This window comes from Scyliorhinus canicula, chromosome 15, assembly GCF_902713615.1.
Source record: "Scyliorhinus canicula chromosome 15, sScyCan1.1, whole genome shotgun sequence".
In the NCBI taxonomy this organism is placed as follows: Eukaryota; Metazoa; Chordata; class Chondrichthyes; order Carcharhiniformes; family Scyliorhinidae; genus Scyliorhinus; species Scyliorhinus canicula.
Window position 1 is genome coordinate 124,609,337 of NC_052160.1, and position 18,545 is coordinate 124,627,881.

General features: G+C 47.1%; 1 protein-coding gene across 1 annotated transcript in view; it reads left to right on the forward strand.

Annotated features, from left to right (window-relative positions):
- Window positions 1-18,545, forward strand: part of slc6a17 (solute carrier family 6 member 17) — a 101,163-nt gene that overhangs the window by 75,389 nt on the left and 7,229 nt on the right. The window contains exons 6-10 of the mRNA XM_038819676.1: window positions 2,623-2,733; window positions 5,303-5,544; window positions 7,244-7,436; window positions 11,337-11,529; window positions 14,874-15,033. Of these exons, the coding sequence (XP_038675604.1) occupies window positions 2,623-2,733; window positions 5,303-5,544; window positions 7,244-7,436; window positions 11,337-11,529; window positions 14,874-15,033 (899 nt within the window). The remainder of the gene's footprint in view (window positions 1-2,622; window positions 2,734-5,302; window positions 5,545-7,243; window positions 7,437-11,336; window positions 11,530-14,873; window positions 15,034-18,545) is intronic.

Below are 18,545 nucleotides of genomic sequence, written 5' to 3' on the forward strand. Positions count from 1 at the left end.
ACACCAACTCCCGAAACTTCCAGCTGCACAGGGGCACCAGACAAGGATGCCCACTGTCCCCGCTGCTGTTCGCTCTAGCGATCGAGCTACTAGCAATTGCGCTCAGAGCAGCAAAAAGCTGGAGGGGGTTCCGAAGGGGAGGCCGAGAGCAGAGCCTCACTCTATACAGATGACCTGCTCCTCTACATTTTGGACCCACAGAGCAGCATGGACGGAATCATCGCGCTCCTGAAAGAGTTTGGCACCTTCTCGGGCCACAAACTCAACATGAGCATAAGCGAGATCTTCCCGCTACCTGGGGATCCAAATAGCCCATGACTGGAAAGGGATCCACAAATGGAACCTCACCAGTCTGATAAAGGAAGTAAAAAAGGACCTGCAAAGATGGAACACACTCCCACTCTCCCTCGCGGGGAGAGACCAGACGATCAAAATGAACGTACTGCCCAGGTTCCTCTTCCTACTTAGATCCATTCCGATCTACGTCCCCAAGGCCTTTTTCAAAGCACTAGACAAACTAATCATGGCGTTCATATGGGGGGGGGGGGGGGGGGGGGGGGAATGCTAGGATCCCGAAGAAGGTCCTACAAAAAACAAAATCCGGGGGGGGGGGGGGGGGGGGGGCTAGGCCTCCCAAACCTACAATTCTACCACTGGGCGGCGACGGCTGAGCGAATAAGAGGATGGATCCAGGAGCCAGAAGCCGAGTGGGTGCGCGGAGAAGAGGCCTCCTGCATGGAGTCCTCCATCCAGGCCCTCGCCACGGCAGCACTCCCATCCCCACCCAAAAAACACTCCAGCAGCCCAGTGGTGACAGCCGCCCTCCAGTCCTGGAACCAACTATGGCAGCAATGTGGCCTGACCAAAATGTCGAACAAAGCTCCCATCTGCAACAACCATAGATTCACACTAGCGCTGACTGAAGCCACCTTCAAAAGGTGGGACGGAGGGACACTGACAGTCAGGGACCTGTACACGGACAGCAGGATCGCAACACTGGACGAACTGATAGAGAAATTCCAGCTAGCCAGGGGAACGAGCTAAGGTACCTGTTATTCAAAAACTTCTTACGAGAGGAGACAGGGACGTACCCACAACTGCCCAACAGACATTACTGGAAGAGTTACTGGACGCGCGCATACTAGATAAAGGAAACTGTAGCGACATGTATGACTGACTGGTAGAAGGGGCTGACACCGTACTGGACGCAACAAGAAAGAAATGGGAGGAGGACCTGGGGATTGAAATAGGGTGGGGACTCTGGAGCAAAGCACTGCATAGGGCCAACTCCACCTCCACGTGCGCAAGGCTCAGCCTGACGCAACTATATGTGGTACATAGAGCCCACTTAACAAGAACCCGTATGAGTCGGTTCTTCCCTGAAGTGCAGGATAGATGTGAACTGTGCCAAGGAGGCCCAGCCAACCACGCCCACATGTTCTGGTCTTGCCCCAGACTTGCGGGGTACTGGACAGCCTTCTTCGAGGCAATGTCCAAATTGGTGGGATGAGGGTGGAGCCATGCCCGATAGTGGCAATCTTCAGGGTTTCAGACCATCCAGATCTATTCCTGGGGAGGAGGGCGGACGCCCTTACCTTTGCCTCACTGATCGCCCGCCATAGAATCCTGTTCGGCTGGCAGTCAGCAGCACCACCCAGAGCTGCAGACTGGCTGTCCGACCTCTTGGAATCTCTTCAAATGGAGAAAATCAAATTCGCCATCCGAGGGTCAGATGACGGCTTCCACAGAACGTGGGAGCCATCCACGCGATTGTTCCGGGACCTGTTTGTGGCCAACGAACAAGCAGAAAAATAGCCAGGTAGCCAGAAATCAGGGGAAAGTAGCCAAAGCATGAGAGGGAGAGATAGACTGGGAGATGGGGGGGGGAGGTGGACACAGATAACCTCAGAGGAAAGAAAGGCAAACCACAGGAGGTGGGAGGGAGCAGTTGGGGGGGGGGGGGGGGGAAGAGGGAAGAGACAGGGAACAATAGAGGGGAACCAGGGAGGTGGGGGGGGGGGGGGAGTGGTAGGCAGGAAAACGATAACAAACTTGGCATCTACAGGAACAGAGAACAAGGAGAATTCAGGTGAAAGACGAGAGGAACGGCCGAAGAGGAGGTGAGCGCGAGACGACAACGGCAGCAAAATCCGTCCGGGGGAAGCAAGTGACAACACCAACACCAAGCCCATTTGATTATTGCCCACTGTAATTGTTTCTCCGGCACCCAAATGTATATTCACCTCTCCAGTCTCCATACCCCAATCCCCCCCCACCTCCCCCCCCACCTCCCCCCCCACCAACAGATGCCTACTTATGTGTTGTAAATGATTTTGCCAATTGTACAGAGTTGCTGCTGTAGAGCTGGTGCATAATACCCTACCAGTTACGTTATTTGATTTTTTAATTACTTTTTTATTACCTTTTTTTCTAATTTTTGTGACATGTTTGTGTGTGCCCTTCTCTTCTATATATATATATATATATATATCATATTCTGTGTACATACCGCCAAGTATACTTTGTTCAAAAACCCAATAAAAAGATTTATTAAAAAAAAAGTGAATTGCCCTTTGGAAGTCAGTATATTTGATTCCCTATGTTTATTTGAATCATTTTCAGGTGATGTACTTCAGTTCTCTGTTTCCATACGTCGTGCTGATCTGTTTCCTGATTCGGAGCCTTCTCCTCAGAGGCTCGATTGATGGAATTCTTCACATGTTTACTCCGAAGGTACGCTCGTCCTTAAAGTGAGGTCTGCAATTGACTATTAGGCATTACTGGGTAAGGGGTCAGGATGGCTTTGGGGGGTATGGGGGCGGCACTGGAATGGTGGTGGGTGTCTGGGAGATGGTGGCTGGCCTTGGGAGATGGGGGGGGGGGCTCGATTGGGAGGGAGTAGGTGTACTAAGTGGAGGTGGCTGGGGGGCTGTCAGAGGGTGGGGGCTGGGCAGTTCTAATGGCAGTGAGCGGGAGGAATTCCTTTCAGTTTGTCACTTTGTAAATTTGACTAATTTTAAAAATAGCTTTGGGAAAAGTTTGAGACTGAGGCACAGTAGCATCAAGGGTATGTCACTGGATTGGTAACTCAGAGGACTAGTACTCTGCGGTCATTAAATTTTAGCACAGCAGTTGTGGCAATTTAAATTGAATTAAATAAAGCTTCACTGGTGGTGACCATGAAATCATCATCAATTGTTGTGAACCCATCTGGTTCATTAATGTCCTTTGGGAAAGGAAATCTGCCATCCTTAACCGGCCTGGCCTCCATGAGACTCCAGATCCACAGCAGTGGACTCTTAAATACCCTTTGAAATGGGCCAGTCATTCTGTTCAAGGGCCATTGGGGATGGCCAGCCGATGCTGGTCTTGCCACTGGCATCCACGTCAGTTCATAAGATATAGGAGCAGAATTAGGCCATTTGGCCCATCGGGTCTGTTCCGTCATTCGATCATAGCTGATCTCATCCTGGCCTTAACTCCACCGTCCTGCCAGATCCGCATAACCCTTCAACCCATCACCAGTTAAAAATCTGTCCAACTGCTCTTTAAATTTGTCCCAGCATCCACCGTACTCTGGGGTAGCCAATTCCAGAGATTCACAAGCCTTTGGGAGAAGTAGTTTGTCCTCACCTCTGTTTTAAATTTGCTACCTCTTATCCTAAGGCAGTGCCCTCTTGTTCTATAATGCCCTACAAGAGGAAGCATTCTCTCCACGTCTACTTTTTTCCATACCTTTTATCATCTTGTAAACCTCAATTTGATCACCCCTCATTCTTCTAAACTCTAAGAGAGTATAAGCCTAAACTGTTCAATCTCTCTTCAATCCAAAAATGTGCAGGTTAGATGGATTGGCGATGCTAAATTGCCCTTAGTGTCCAAAAGGTTAGGTGGGATTACTGGGTTACGGGGATAGGGTGGAGGTGTGGGCTTAAGAAGGGTGCTCTTTCCAAGGGCCGGTGCAGACTCAATGGGCCGAATGGCCTCCTTCTGCACTGTAAATTCTATGTTCTAAAATACGACAAACCCCTTGGGCAGGATTCTTCGACCTCCCGGGGTGGGGGGAGCATGAATCCTGCCCCCGACGTCCGCCGAATTCTCTGGCACTGGAGATAGTGACACCCCCGGCGATTCTCCGCCCGCGATGGGCCAAGTGGCCGCCTGTTTTTTTTTGCTGGCCCTGCCGGCGTGGATCAGACTAGGTCCCTTACCGGCGGGACCTGGCGACGTGGGCGGGCTCCGGGGTCCTGGGGGGGGGGGGCAGGGAGCATGGGCCGATCTGGCCCCGAGGGGGGGGGGTGCCCATCGATCCACGGGCGGGACTGTGCCGTGGGGACACTCATTTCCTACGCATCGGCCGTGTCAGCCTCCACGATGGCCGACGCGTAGGTGACCCCTGCGCATACACGGGGATGACGTCAACAGCCGCTGCGCACCCGCACATGCGTGGACTGTCGCCGGCCGGCGGAGTCCCTTCAGCCCCGGCTGGCACGGCGCCAAAGGCCTTCCATGCCGACCGGTGGGGTGCAAACCACTCCGGCGCCAGCCTAGCCTCTGAAGGTGCGGAGGATTCTGCACCTTTGGGGCGGGCCGACGCCGGAGTGGTTCACGCCACTCCGTGCTGCTGTGACCCCCCACCCCATCGGGTATGGGACAATCCCACCCCTCATCTTTGGAATCAATCTAGTGAACCTCCTGTACAGCCTCCAATGCCACTACACCTTTCCTCAAAGATGGAGACAATACTCTGCACAATACTCCAGGTGTGGTCTCACTAATGCCTTGCACATTTGCAATAATACTTCCTTACCTTTATACTCTATTCCTTTAGCTACAAATCCCATGAATTAATATTTTTTTAACAAGGGTTTTGGAAAAATTGATGCCACGAAGGAACTTTCACTATGTGGTATGGGAGAGTGCATAAACATTTTCGCCAAGGTTCAAAGGATGGGCATTAAGTTCAAGAACACCATGCGATTATCATCCCTTTCCTGCTTTGGCCAGTTGTGAAGCCCAAGCTGCTCTCTTGTTGAGATCAGTTGACTTAGCACTGAAACAGTAATTTTTTTAAAGTTCTTTTTTCATGGGTTGTTGTCTTCGCTGGCTGGGCCAGCACTTGTCCATCCGTAAGATGGTGGTGAGCTGCCTTCTCCAACCGCTGTAATCCATATAGGTTCCTCTATGGCCGACATTGTTTCAGGTGGTGTCCTTGCCCACTGCCATGGGGATTGAGGCTGGCCTGTGTTTTTTTTTACATTAAGCTGCCCATTCTATACACTGTTGATTTTGTTTTTAACAGCTGGAGAAGATGATGGAGTCTCAGGTATGGAGGGAAGCAGCCACACAAGTCTTCTTTGCCCTTGGTCTTGGATTTGGGGGAGTTATCGCATTCTCAAGTTACAACAAGAAAGACAACAACTGCCACTTTGATGCAGCCCTTGTCGCTTTCATTAATTTTTTCACCTCTGTTCTGGCGACGCTCGTGGTTTTTGCAGTTCTTGGATTCAAAGCGAATGTGATGAATGAGAAATGTGTCATAACGTAAGTTTGTGAGAACTTGTCAGAATACTTTTGTGTATAGAAGAACAGGATCAAAGAACCGAGAACAATTCTGACACCCAGGGCTTTATGACCTGGTCTGACTCACACATGTAAACACCTCATTCCCATGAGCACCAGTTAGTGATGAGGGCACGAGGATCTTTTTACTATCTTTTTATATTCTGAGCAAGTTTACTCTCATAATCTATCTTACTCTTTATAGTTTTTTCAGTAGCTTTCTGTTGCCCCCTAAAGATTTCCCACTCCTCTAGTCTCCCACTAATCTTTGCCACTTTATATGCTTTTTCCTTCAATTTGATACTCTCCCTCATTTCCTTAGATATCCACGGTCGATTTTCCCTCTTTCTACCATCCTTCCTTTTTGTTGGTATAAACCTTTGCTGAGCACTGTGAAAAATCGCTTGGAAGGTTCTCCACTGTTCTTAAACTGTTTTACCATAAAGTCTTTGCTCCCAGTCTACCTTAGCTAGTTCTTCTCTCATCCCATTGTAATCTCCTTTGTTTAAGCACAAAACACTAGTGTTTGATTTTACCTTCTCACCCTCCATCTGTATTTTAAATTCCACCATATTGTGATCGCTCCTTCTGAGGGGATCCCTAACAATGAGATTATTAATCAATCCTGTCTCATTACACAGGACAATATTATATTATTATTAACATCATATTATACCCCATCTGCCATTTTGTTGCCCGCTCACTTAACCTGTCTCTTTGCACATCCTCCCCACAGCTTATTTTTTCACCTAGTTTGGTGTCATCGGCAAACGTAACTATATTACTCTCTGTCTTTTCACCCAAGTTATTGATACAGATTGTAACTAGCTGAAGCTCCAGCACTAATTCATCCAGCATTCCACTATGAAAATGCCCAGTTATGCCTACTCTCTGACTCCTGTCAGTTATCCACACAGACAGTGACCCAAGCCGGGCATAGAACCTGTGTCCCGTGTGCTGTGAAGCAACATTGCTAACCATTGTGCTACAGTGCCACCCATTTGGCGTCTCAGGGAATCAAGGGATATGGGGAATAGACAGGGAAGTGGAATTGCAGCCCAAGATCATATTGAATGGCAGAGCAGGCTTTACTGACCGTATGGTCTACCCTTCCTCCTATTTCTTTAACCGTTTACGAACTTGAGTTAGGAGCAGGAGTAAGCAGCCCTTGCGCCTGCTCAGCTATTCAAAAGATCATGGCCGATCTGTTGTGGTTTCAACTGCACATTTCCCCTACCCCTGATAGCCTTTGACTCCCTTAAAGAATCGATCTCCTTCTGCCTTAAAAATAATCACTGATCCTGCCTCCGCCGCACTCTGGGGAACAGGGTTCCAGAGATTTATGCCCCTCGGAGAACAAATATTTATTCTCATCCCTATCTTAAAATGGAGATCCCTTCTTTTTAAACTGTGTTCCCTCGTTCTAGCCTGATATTGTGTTCTTGGTTAAAGGAATAATGACCTCTTAAGATCTGATTGATTGCACTTGGGGGATGTGTCTGGAGTTGTTATATTCTGAAATTGTTTCTATTGTGATTGACTTCATGTGGTTGAGTATCTTACAGAGTGTTAAGTGTGGGATTTGACAGCAGCCTTTAACGTGCTTGGCCGCAGCACTGCCCTGCATTTGAGCCCACAACATATGATTTGGCTCAATCTTTCTTCATTTTTCTGTCGGCAGAAATTCTGAAAAGATTATTGGATACCTGAATTCCAAAGTCCTGAGCCATGATCTGATTCCACCACACATAAATTTCTCGCATCTCACGTCTTCTGATTACTCCGAGATGTACAGTGTCATAAAGACAGTGAAGGAAGATCATTTCAGCGAACTAGGACTGGACAAGTGTCTACTGGAGGATGAGCTGAATAAGGTGAGTGTATGGACATCCATTAGTGGAATGTTGAAATATGAGGCAGTCGAGGATGAATAATGAGATGAAGATGAAGAATGAATCTTTTATATAGATTGTTACTGGTATTTTATGGTGCTGTTTTTAATTTGCCTGATGGGAAGGGTTAAGGTTAATTGTGATTTGGACAACATTCTATTGTTTTACCAATATCCAGATGTGAGTCCAGGCGGCTGTGTTGCCTGTCCGGTGCCAGTGTTAGGAACGTCTGCTTGAGGCTGGAGATGAACTTGCATTGGGAGGGGGAGATAGATAGATAGAGAAATACAGCACAGAACAGGCCCTTCGGCCCACGATGTTGTGCCAAACTTTCGCCCTAGGTTAATCATAGAATTTTGGACACTAAGGGCAATTTATCATGGCCAATCCACCCAACCTGCACATCTTTGGACTGTGGGAGGAAACCGGAGTACCCGGAGGAAACCCACGCACACACGGGGAGGATGTGCAGACTCCACACAGACAGTGACCCAAGTCGAAATCGAACTTGGGACCCTGGAGCTGTGAAGCAATTGTGCTATCCACAATGCTACCGTGCTGCCCTTAAGAAGAAATTAATCTACACTCCATTATTCTACCCTAATCCATGTACCTATCCAATAGCCGCTTGAAGGTCCCTAAATCGTGGTCCCTGCATAGTCAATATGACGAGCTAGGTGTCAAATTAAGAACTAGAACTTCAAAGGTCATAACCTCTGGATTATTACCTGAGCCACATGCATATTTGTATAGGACAGATTCGATTAGGGAGATGTATGCATGACTTAAAGACTGATATGGGTAAGTGGGTTATGTTACGTAGGTACTGGCACCAGCATTGAGGAAAGTGGGGGCTGTACCATTGGGATGGTCTACATTTGAACCGTACAGAGTCCGATGTTCTTGCAAATCGCATAACTGGGGAAGTAGAGAGCATTTTAAACTATGTAGTGGAGGCAAAGGATTAAAGAGAATGTTGGTCCTATAGAAAGTGAGCTTGGAGCATTGATGATGGAAACAAGGAAATGGCAGATGAATTGAACAGGCATATTGCTACAGAGGATATAAGTAACATCCTAGAAGCAGATATAAACAATGAAGGATGGAAGGGAGGAATTCAAGAAAATTACAATCATCAAAGAGGTGATACTGAGTAAATTTTGAAGTTGTGGGCTGACGAGTTCCTGGGTCCTGAGATACATTATCCTAGGGTATTAAAAGAAAAGGCTAGTGAGGTAGGTGATGCATTGGTTTCAATTTTACGTATCTCCCTAGATTCGGGGGAAGGTCCCATTAGATTGAAACATAGCAAATGTAGCTGCATTATTCAACATGGGGAATTGTGGGAAACTACAGACCAACTAGCCTAACATCCGACGTAGGGAAAATGTTACAAACTATTATTAAAGAAGTTATAACAGGACACTTGGATAAGTTCAAGGTAATCAGGCAAAGTCAACATGGTTTTGTGAAAGGGAAATCATGTTAACCAACTTATTGGAGTTCTTTGAGGAAGTAACATGTGCTGTGGATAAAGGGGAACTGGTGGATGTACTGGACTTAGGTTTTCAGAGGGCCACAGCAAAGGTCATTATGGAAAATAAAAGGTCATGGTGTGTGTGTGTATGTCGGGAGGGAGTGCAACATATTGGTATGGATTGAAGTTGGCTGGCTAACAGTCAATAGAGAGTTGACATAAGTTTGTCTTTCTCAGGTTGGCTGGATGTAACGAGTGATGTGCCACACGGTTCAGGACTGGGGCCTCAACTTTTTTACAATTTATATAAATGATTGGATGAAGGGATGGATGGTATGATTTCCAAATTTTCTGATGACACAAAGATTGGTGGGATAGTAAGTTAAGAGGGCATAACGAGACTACCAAAAGATGTAGCTAGGTTAAGTGAGTGGGAAAAAATCTAGCAAATGGAGTATAATGTGGGATAATGTGAAATTATCCATTTTGGCAGGAAGAATATAAAAGAGAAGCTTATAATCTAAATGGTGAATGGTGCAGAGCTTTGCAATGTAGAGGGATCTGGTATACAGGTACTGCAAATAGTTAGGAAAGATAATAAAATGGGAGGGAAATTGAATACGAAAGTAGGGAGGTTATGTTTCAGTTATACACAGCACTGGTGAGATAACATCTGGAGTACAGTGTACACTATTGGTTACCTTATTTAAGGGAGAGTGTAAATGCGTTGGAAGCAGTTCAGAGAAGGTTTATTAGACTAATACCTGGAATGGGTGAGTCGTCCTTTTTGTGGAAAGGTTGGACAGGCTGGGCTTGTATCCACTAGAGTTTAGAAGAGTAAAAGGTGATTTAATTGAAACAGACCCCTAAGGGGTATCGGCACGCTGGATGTGGAGAGGATGTTTCCTCTTGTGGGAGAATCTAGAACTTGGGCACACTGTTTAAAAATAGGGGTCTCCCATTTAAAACACCAGATGAGGCAAAATCTTTTCACTCAGAGGGTGGCGAGTCTCTGGAACTCTCTTCCAAAAAGGCGGTGGAAACAGAGTCTTTGAATATTTTTAAGGCAGAGGAGGATAGATTCTTGGTAAGCGAGAGGGTGACAGATTATTGGGGGAAGATGGGGTGCAGATTTGAGGTTACTATCAGATCAGCCATGATCTTATTCGAGGGGCAGAATGGCCTGCTCTGGCTCCTTGTTCGTATATTCGAACTGGGCTATGAGGGGAACCTTTAGCTTCTATATAATAATTTCAAATGAAGAAATATTAAAAGAAATTGGTGCAGTAAATGAAAAAGTATAGAAAGTTACCAAACTCAAAATATTTTTTTTTTCACCTCATCTACTTACACCTGTTCCTGAGGCCAGATCGGCCGCTCAGGAAGTGTTTAGAATTTAAATACTCTTCACACACATGCATGGACCTCACGCACTCCGAAAAGGAAGGCGACAGGACATTCAGAATTGCGAAGTTTCAGTTTCAGCTGCTACAATCATTTTTCACCATTCAGCGTGGCCATTGGATCACACCCAAGGGGTCTAGCTCACTCCCGGTCTCAGGGTTCCCATTCAACCTCGCCAATGCACACCGACTTAGTCACTCACACAGTGGGTGAGGCTGAGTGAGGGAGCCCCTGAGTCTGAGAGTGAGCTGGACCCACACACACTCACCCCCTCACAGTACAACGGCCATTTTCTATTCATGACTCATTTTATAAAATTATCAATTTATGCTTCGATCTTGTTTTATATTCTCAGCAGGTTGCTTCTTTTCTTCGTAGCTCAGCTTTCTTGTTTTAAATTCACATTTTTTTCAATATAAATTTAGCCAATTCATTTTTTCCAATTAAGGGGCAATTTAGCGTGGCCAATCCACGTAACTTGCACATCTTTGGGCTGTGGGGGCGATACCCACGCAAACACGGGGAGAATGTGCAAACTCCACACGGACAGTGACCCAGAGCACCGTGAGGCAACAGTGCTAACCACTGCACCACCGTGCTGCCTTTTAAATTCACATTTAATGTTGTGCCAAATCTTCTTTCCAAAACTTGCACATCTGCCCCTCGTGTGAGAGGAAAAAATGTGAAATGTGACCCCTCAAAGATTTGACAAGCCTGGTTTAGACATATAAAGAAGTAATCTTTAACCCGTTTAAAACAAAACTATTTGTTAAAATGTTGCCAGGTTTCCTGCTGATCTGATGAGTTTCTGTTTGGTGATAGGCAAATGCCTAAGCAGGGTCTTGAGTTTAAAATAAAGTCATTTTGAAAACCAGCACGAAAGGTTTGGCCAGAATGTTAAAGACTTCATTGATAACGCTCTGATATGTCGTTTAGTAGTTGGCTGCGGTAATGATTTTTAAATTTCTGCCATTCATTTGATCTTTCTGATTTTCCTACAGTCGGTCCAAGGTACAGGCCTTGCGTTTATTGCCTTCACAGAGGCAATGACACATTTCCCAGCCTCCCCTTTCTGGTCAGTGCTCTTCTTCCTGATGCTTATTAACCTGGGATTGGGCAGCATGATGGGGACCATGGAAGGAATTGTCTCACCAATCGTTGATACCTTTAAAATTCGCAAAGAGTTCTTGACAAGTAAGAGACCAGCATAAACCCCAGTGCATTCTGGGACATTGCAATAGATTGGAGAAAAGACTATTTGTCCTGAATCAGTAATTGACCTATTCAGCTTATCTTAGATATGTATTTTTGTGAATATTTATGCTTGTTACATTGAGAGATGACCAGTATTGTCGTGCAACATCAGTATGAAACGCTTTTACATCAGGTGTTAGATACAGAAAAGAAAATAATGGCTTATGTTTAAATGACGCCTTTCACCACCACAGCACATGGCAATGTTTCCAGCCAATGGGCTACATTGGGGAGGCTGTTCCCGTACCAGCCTCCCCGAACAGGCGCCGGAATGTGGCGACTAGGGGCTTTTCACAGTAACTTCATTTGAAGCCTACTTGTGACAATAAGCGATTTTAATTTCATTTTCATTTGTCAATGTTCTCTGTTGATTATTCTTTTGTCTCCTATGTACGCACTGTGTACATTCCCTCGGCCGCATTAAAATACTTTTCACTGTACTTCGGTACATGTGACAATAAATAAATCAAAATCAAATTTTTAAAAATCAACTTTTGAAATGTAGTCGTTGTTTTAATATGGAAAACGAGGCAGCTAATGAGCAGATAACCTGTTTTTGTGATGGAAGGGTAACGGCCTGGATACTGGGGCGAAGGCCCCAGCTCTTCTCTGTAACAGTGCCATAGGATCTGTAACATCTGTAACAGAGGGAAGACTGCGTCTCAGTTCAACATCTTATCTGAAAGGCAACACCCTTGATAGTACAGCACTCCCTCACTACTGCACTAGAGTGTCAGCCTTGAACTTTTGCCCAAGCTTTTTTTTTATTCCTTCAGAGAACGTGAGCATCACTGGCAAGGACAGCATTTATTGACCAAATCAGCCTGCTCCAACATTAGGGATGACCATAGCTGATCTAGGACTTCAGCTCCACTTTCCCACCCAAGCCTCAGTCCCGGGAGACACGGATTGTCTATCTCAGCCTTAAATGTGTTCAATCATGGAGAATCCGCAACCCTCTGGGGTCGAGAATTCCAAAGGTCTGCATCACTTCCAGTGAAGTAGTTTCTCCTCGGCTCAACCCTAAATCATCGGCCCCTTATCCTGAGATGAGGGCCCAGAGTCTGAAAAACAGGTTAGAAAAACTCAGCAGGTCTGTCAGCATCAGTTAAGAGAGAAACAGAATTAACGGGTGGGACTTGGCCGGTCTGTTCACTGCAGGCACAAAGGTCATTATGGCCATTAAATTTTGCAAGGCAGCCGTAATGGAATTTGCACCTGCGCGATCTAATTTTGATGTCTTCCCCTCCTGCCACCCTGGTGACGTGATCAGGATTTCCATAATTTTTAATATATTTACATCAACTTATCGGGCCTGACACCGTAACGCCTGCCCCCGTCTTATCCTCCCACCCAGCAGGTATCACGTCACATCGGCGTGAATCACGACTGGTTTTCAAAAATGAGAATCAGTCATGATGACCATGCTGGGGACACGGAGGTGAGTATAGCCTCTGGGTGGTGAGGGACATGGCCATCGCCCCCAGCAGAGCCAGTTTTGTGTGTTGGGGGGTGGGGGTGGGCCTGATGGTTGTTGGGCGGGCAGACGGGTGGGGATTGTGCATAGATTGGGGTGGGAAGCCGGAGACTGTGGAGGGGGTGGGGTGATGCCAGTGACAGGGAGAAGGTGCCAGTGATTGAAGGGGGAGGGGGTGTGCCCTGATGTGGGGGAGGGGGGGTGCTTGGTTCACCTCAACGCTTTCATAGTGGGGCTGATGGGGTGGGGTGGGCCTTCTGCGTGTGGGTTTTAGGGGGGGGGGTGCTTTCTTTACCTGTGGGGGTGGCGTGAGGGTCCTGTTCTCCGTGGGGAGTGGAGGCCATCAATCTCCATTGGGGGTGGTGTTTTTAAAATAACTTTGAGATTGGGGCATACTTTATAAATGGCACACCGATCCCAGAATCCCCGTGTACCGGCGTGTTTCAGTCCTGCCCCCCCCCCCCCCCCCCCCCCCCCCCCCAAGATGGGCGGTGATACTGGTCAGCATTTTGATATTACACTGAATGCCTAAACATTTGCGAGAAAAGGCATCCGTTGCGGCAGCACGGTAGCGTGGTGGTTAGCATAAATGCTTCACAGCTCCAGGGTCCCAGGTTCGATTCCCGGCTGGGTCACTGTCTGTGCGGAGTCTGCACGTCCTCCCCGTGTGTGCGTGGGTTTCCTCCGGGTGCTCTGGTTTCCTTCCACAGTCCAAAGATGTGCGGGTTAGGTGGATTGGCCATGCTAAATTGCCCGTAGTGTCCTAAAATGTAAGGTTAAGGGGGTGTTGTTGGGTTACGGGTATAGGGTGGATACGTGGGTTTGAGTAGGGTGATCATTGCTCGGCACAACATCGAGGGCCGAAGGGCCTGTTCTGTGCTGTACTGTTCTGTGTTCTGTGTTCTGTGAAACCAATGAGTTTCACACAGCTTTTCGCACCTGATCCAGCAATCTCTGCCATTTGGGGGAAATTCTGGCCAACGATTCGAGTCCAATGTGACTCTTCACAACCTGAATGTCAGATCTCCAGTATCCACAGTCATTTGTCATTAATCCCTTCAGAATCTTGTCTGTTTCAGTGAGGCCACCCCTTACTCTTCTAGACACCAGAGAATATTGGCCATCCCAAGGCAGGTACAGCATGGGGCTCGTGTGGAGGATAGACCAAACCGCAGTGTTTAGGCTGAATGGCCTGTGGTGTTGGATGAGCACAGCCCCAACAAGGAGCACCACCTGGGACAAAGTGTGGCCGCTTGATTGACACCTAATTCACCATCTTAAACATTCACGCCCTCCACCACCGGCACACAGTGCCAGCAGTGCATGGGCAAGATGCACTATAATAAGTTCAGGAAGGTTGCTCACCACCATTTTCTTGACAGGACTTAAGGATGGGCATTAATGACCGAGCCAGTGGCGTCCACATCCTGCGAGGGAATAATGAAAAGAATTAGCGGAATTATCAGTGCAATCTCATCGATTGCATTGCCTCCACACTATGGCTTAGCACTGTTCAGGATGGTAAAAGCTTGTAAAGTACCTACAACTACTATCAAGTCACCTCTAGAATAGTTAAGAATAAATTGTAAGGGGCTTTCAATACAGTGAACGATGGGCTGAGATAGGTGCAGTTTAATGGGAGAATCTGAGTGAAATGGAGGCTGTAGCAGACCTGAACAGTCCGTGCTCCTGAGGCTCTTTACAAAGGCGCTTTAATTTTTTTTTTATTATTATGCGAATATTTCTAATTTGTTTTAATTTCCACTCCTGATGCCTCTGATTCATTTCATTTGCTCTTTACCCTCAGTTGGCTGCACAATCTTCGCTTTCTCCGTCGGACTCATCTTCGTCCAACGATCCGGGAACTACTTTGTCACAATGTTCGATGACTATTCCGCCACGTTACCCCTCACAATTGTGGTCATTTTGGAAAACATCTCAGTTTCGTGGGTTTATGGGACAAAAAAGTAAGTTTCCTCTGACCTTCGAACCTGGACTTCCCATGTAATGATGGACACAGATATATCCCAGGATACTATAATCCTCATTAAACCAATTACTCTGCCTCCCTGGCCATTCCCCTCGGTACAGAACAGGAGGAGGCCATTTGGTCACTTGAGCCTGTCCTGCCATTTTAGGAGATAGAATCATCGAATCAGACAGTGCAGAAGAAGCCCTTGGCCCATCGAGTCTGCACCAACATGTGAAAAACACCCGACCTACGTACCTAATCCCATTTGCCAGCACTTGGCTTAAAAGTTATGACATGCCAAGGAGTCATCCAAGTACTTTTTAAAGGATGTGAGGCAACCCGCCTCTACCACCCTCCCAGGTAGTGCGTTCCAGACAGTCGCCACCCTCTGGGTAAAAAAGCATTTCCTCAAATCCCTCCTAAACCTCCTGCCCCTCATCTTGAACTTGTGTCCCCTTCAACTAAGGGGAACAGCTGCTCCCTATCCAGCCTGCCCATGCTCCTCATAATCATTTACACCTCTCTCAGGTCGCCCGCAGTCTTCTCTGTTCCAGCAAAAACAGCCCAAGTCTATCCAAACTCTCTTCATGACTTAAATGTTCCATCCCAGGCAACATCCTGGTGAATCTCCTCTGCATGCCCTCCAGTGTAATCTAATCTTTCCTTTAATGCGGCAACCAGCATTGCACACAGTCCTCCAGCTGTGGCCTCAGCAAAGTTCTACACATCTCCAACATGACTTCCCTGCTTTTGTAATCTATACCTCGATGGATAACGGCAAGTGCCCCATATGCCTTTTTCACCACCCTATTAACCTGCCCTTTTGCCTTCAGAGATTTATGGACAAATAAACCAAGGTCCCTTTGTTCCAGAACTTCCGAGTGTTGTGCCTTTCATTGAAAACTTTCTTGTCAAATGATTCCTCCCAAAGTGTATTACCTCATACTTTTCAGGTTTAAATTCCATCTGTCACACGGATACCCATTTGAAATGACAAATAGGGGACTCAGCACAGATCCCTGTGGTACGCCACTGGACACTGGCTTCCAGTTAGTAAAGCAGCCGTCTGTCATCATCCTGTACCTCCTATAACTAAGCCAATTTTGAATCCACCTTATCAAATTACCCTGAATTCCGTGTCATTTGCCTTCTTTCAAAATCTCCCATGTGGGACCTTGGGGAAATTCATATCAACTACATCAACTGCACTACCCTTATCTACACACCTGGTCACCTCCTCAAAAAATTCACTCAAACATGACCTCCCTCTGACAATTATGTGGAGATGCTGGCATTAGACTGGAGTGAGCACAGTAAGAAGTCTTACAACAGTAGGTTAAAGTCCAACAGGTTTATTTCGAATCACTAGTTTTCAGAGCGCAGCTCCTTCCTCAGGTGAATGAAGAGGTGGATTCCATAAACATATTATATAGACAAATTCAATGATGAAAGATGATACTTTGAATACAAGTCTTTGCAGGTAATTAAGTCTTTACAGGTCCAGATGGTGTGACTGGAGAGAGGGGTAATCCCAGGTTAAAGAGGTGTGAATTGTCTCAAGCCAGGACAGTTGGTAGGGTTTTGCAGGCCCAGGCCAGATGGTGGGGGGGATGAATGTAATGTGACATGAATCCAAGGTCCAGGTTGAGGCCGTACTCTTGTGTGCGGAACTTGGCTATCAGTTTCTGTTCAGCGATTCTGCGTTGTCGCGCATCCTGAAGGTCGCCGTGGAGAATGCTTACCCGAAGATCAGAGGCTGAATGCCCATGACTGCTGAAGTGTTCCCCAACTGGAAGGGAACATTCCTGTCTGGCGATTGTCGCACGATGTCCGTTCATCCGTTGTCGCAGCGTTTGCATGGTCTTGCCAGTGTACCACGCCTCGGAATATCCTTTCCGGCAGCGTCTGAGGCAGACAACGTTGGCCGATGCGCACGAGTATGTACCGCGTACCTGGTGGGTGGTATTCTCATGTGTAATGGTGGTACCCATGTCGATGATCTGGCACGTCTTGCAGAGTTTGCCATGGCAGGGTTGTGTGGATTCGTGGTCGCTGTTCTCCTGAAGGCTGGGTAGTTTGCTGCAGGTCTGTTTTGAGTTTGCGCGGTTGTTTGAAGGCAAATAGTGGGGGTGTGGGGATGGCCTTGGCACGATGTTCATCTTCATTGATGATGTGTGGAAGGCTGCGAAGAAGATTTTGTAATTTCTCCGCTCTGGGGAAGTACTGGACGACGAAGGGTACTCTTGTCAGTTGTGTCCCGTGTTTGTCTTCTGAGGAGGTCGTTGCGGTTTTTTGCTGTGGCGCTGTCGGAACTGTCGATCAATGAGTCGCGCGGCATATCCCGTTCTTACGAGGGCATCTTTCAGCGTCTGTAGGTGTCTGTTACGTTCCTCCTTGACTGAGCCGATCCTGCGTATACGGAGGGCTTGTCCGTAGGGGATGGCTTCTTTCATGTGTTTAGGGTGGAAGCTGGAGAAGTAGAGCATCGTGAGATTATCTGTGCGTTTGCAGTAAAGCAAAGTGCTGAGGTGACCATTCTTGATGGAGATGAGTGTGTCCAAGAATGTAACTGATTCTGAAGAGTAGTCAATGGTGAGTCTGATGGTGGGATGAAACTTATTGATGTCATTGTATCGTCGTTTCAGTGATTCTTCACTGTGAGTCTAAAGGACAAAGCCAAGCTGACAATCCGTGATCAAACCTTGCCTCTCCAAGATCATGGCTCATCTATGACCAAAAGGGCCTTTGCCCTTTTTCACAGAATCAAGAATTGTTCCGACACCGAAAGAGACCTTTTGACCCATAGTGTCTGCACTGGCTCTCCAAACAAACATCATGACTTAGTGCCATTCCTTAACTTTTCGCTGTACCCCTGCAGTTTGTTTTTACTCAAATAACCATCCAATGCTCTCTTGAATGCCTCAATTGAACCTGCCTCCACCACACTTTCAGGCGGTGCATTCCAGATCTGAACCACTCGCTGTGTGAAAAAAGTTTTTTCTCTCCATTAATTCAAGGGGCTGGATTCTCCGATTTTACGACCAGGACATGTGTTTAAAAACTGGAGGAAGTGAGTAGGCATAATGAACCAAAACCTGGATATGAGAGAGCGATGCTCCCTCTCCTGGTCATCAGGCGCAAGGTACTCTCGGTGTTACTGTATGTGGTACAGGTCTGGCCCATTCCTCACTCCTGTGCTGTGGCAAACGCCCGAGCCATTTCCCCCTTCAAATGGATGTCAATGGACTGAGTTCAAAGGGCAAACTTGATATAAGGGAAACAAATGTGCCCAACATTGCCCTTATCTTGATGGCCACCTTTATGTGTGGCTTCATCAAGCTGCGCGTGGGTCACACTGCTCCTCTCTCACTGTGACGGGTCCTGTTGCTCCTCTTCTCACTCACACTCGGAGGTAGTTACTCTCTCCAGATTCTCTTCTCACACTCGGGGGTAGTTACTCTCTCCAGATTCTCTTCTCACACTCGGGGGTAGTGACTCTCTCCGGAT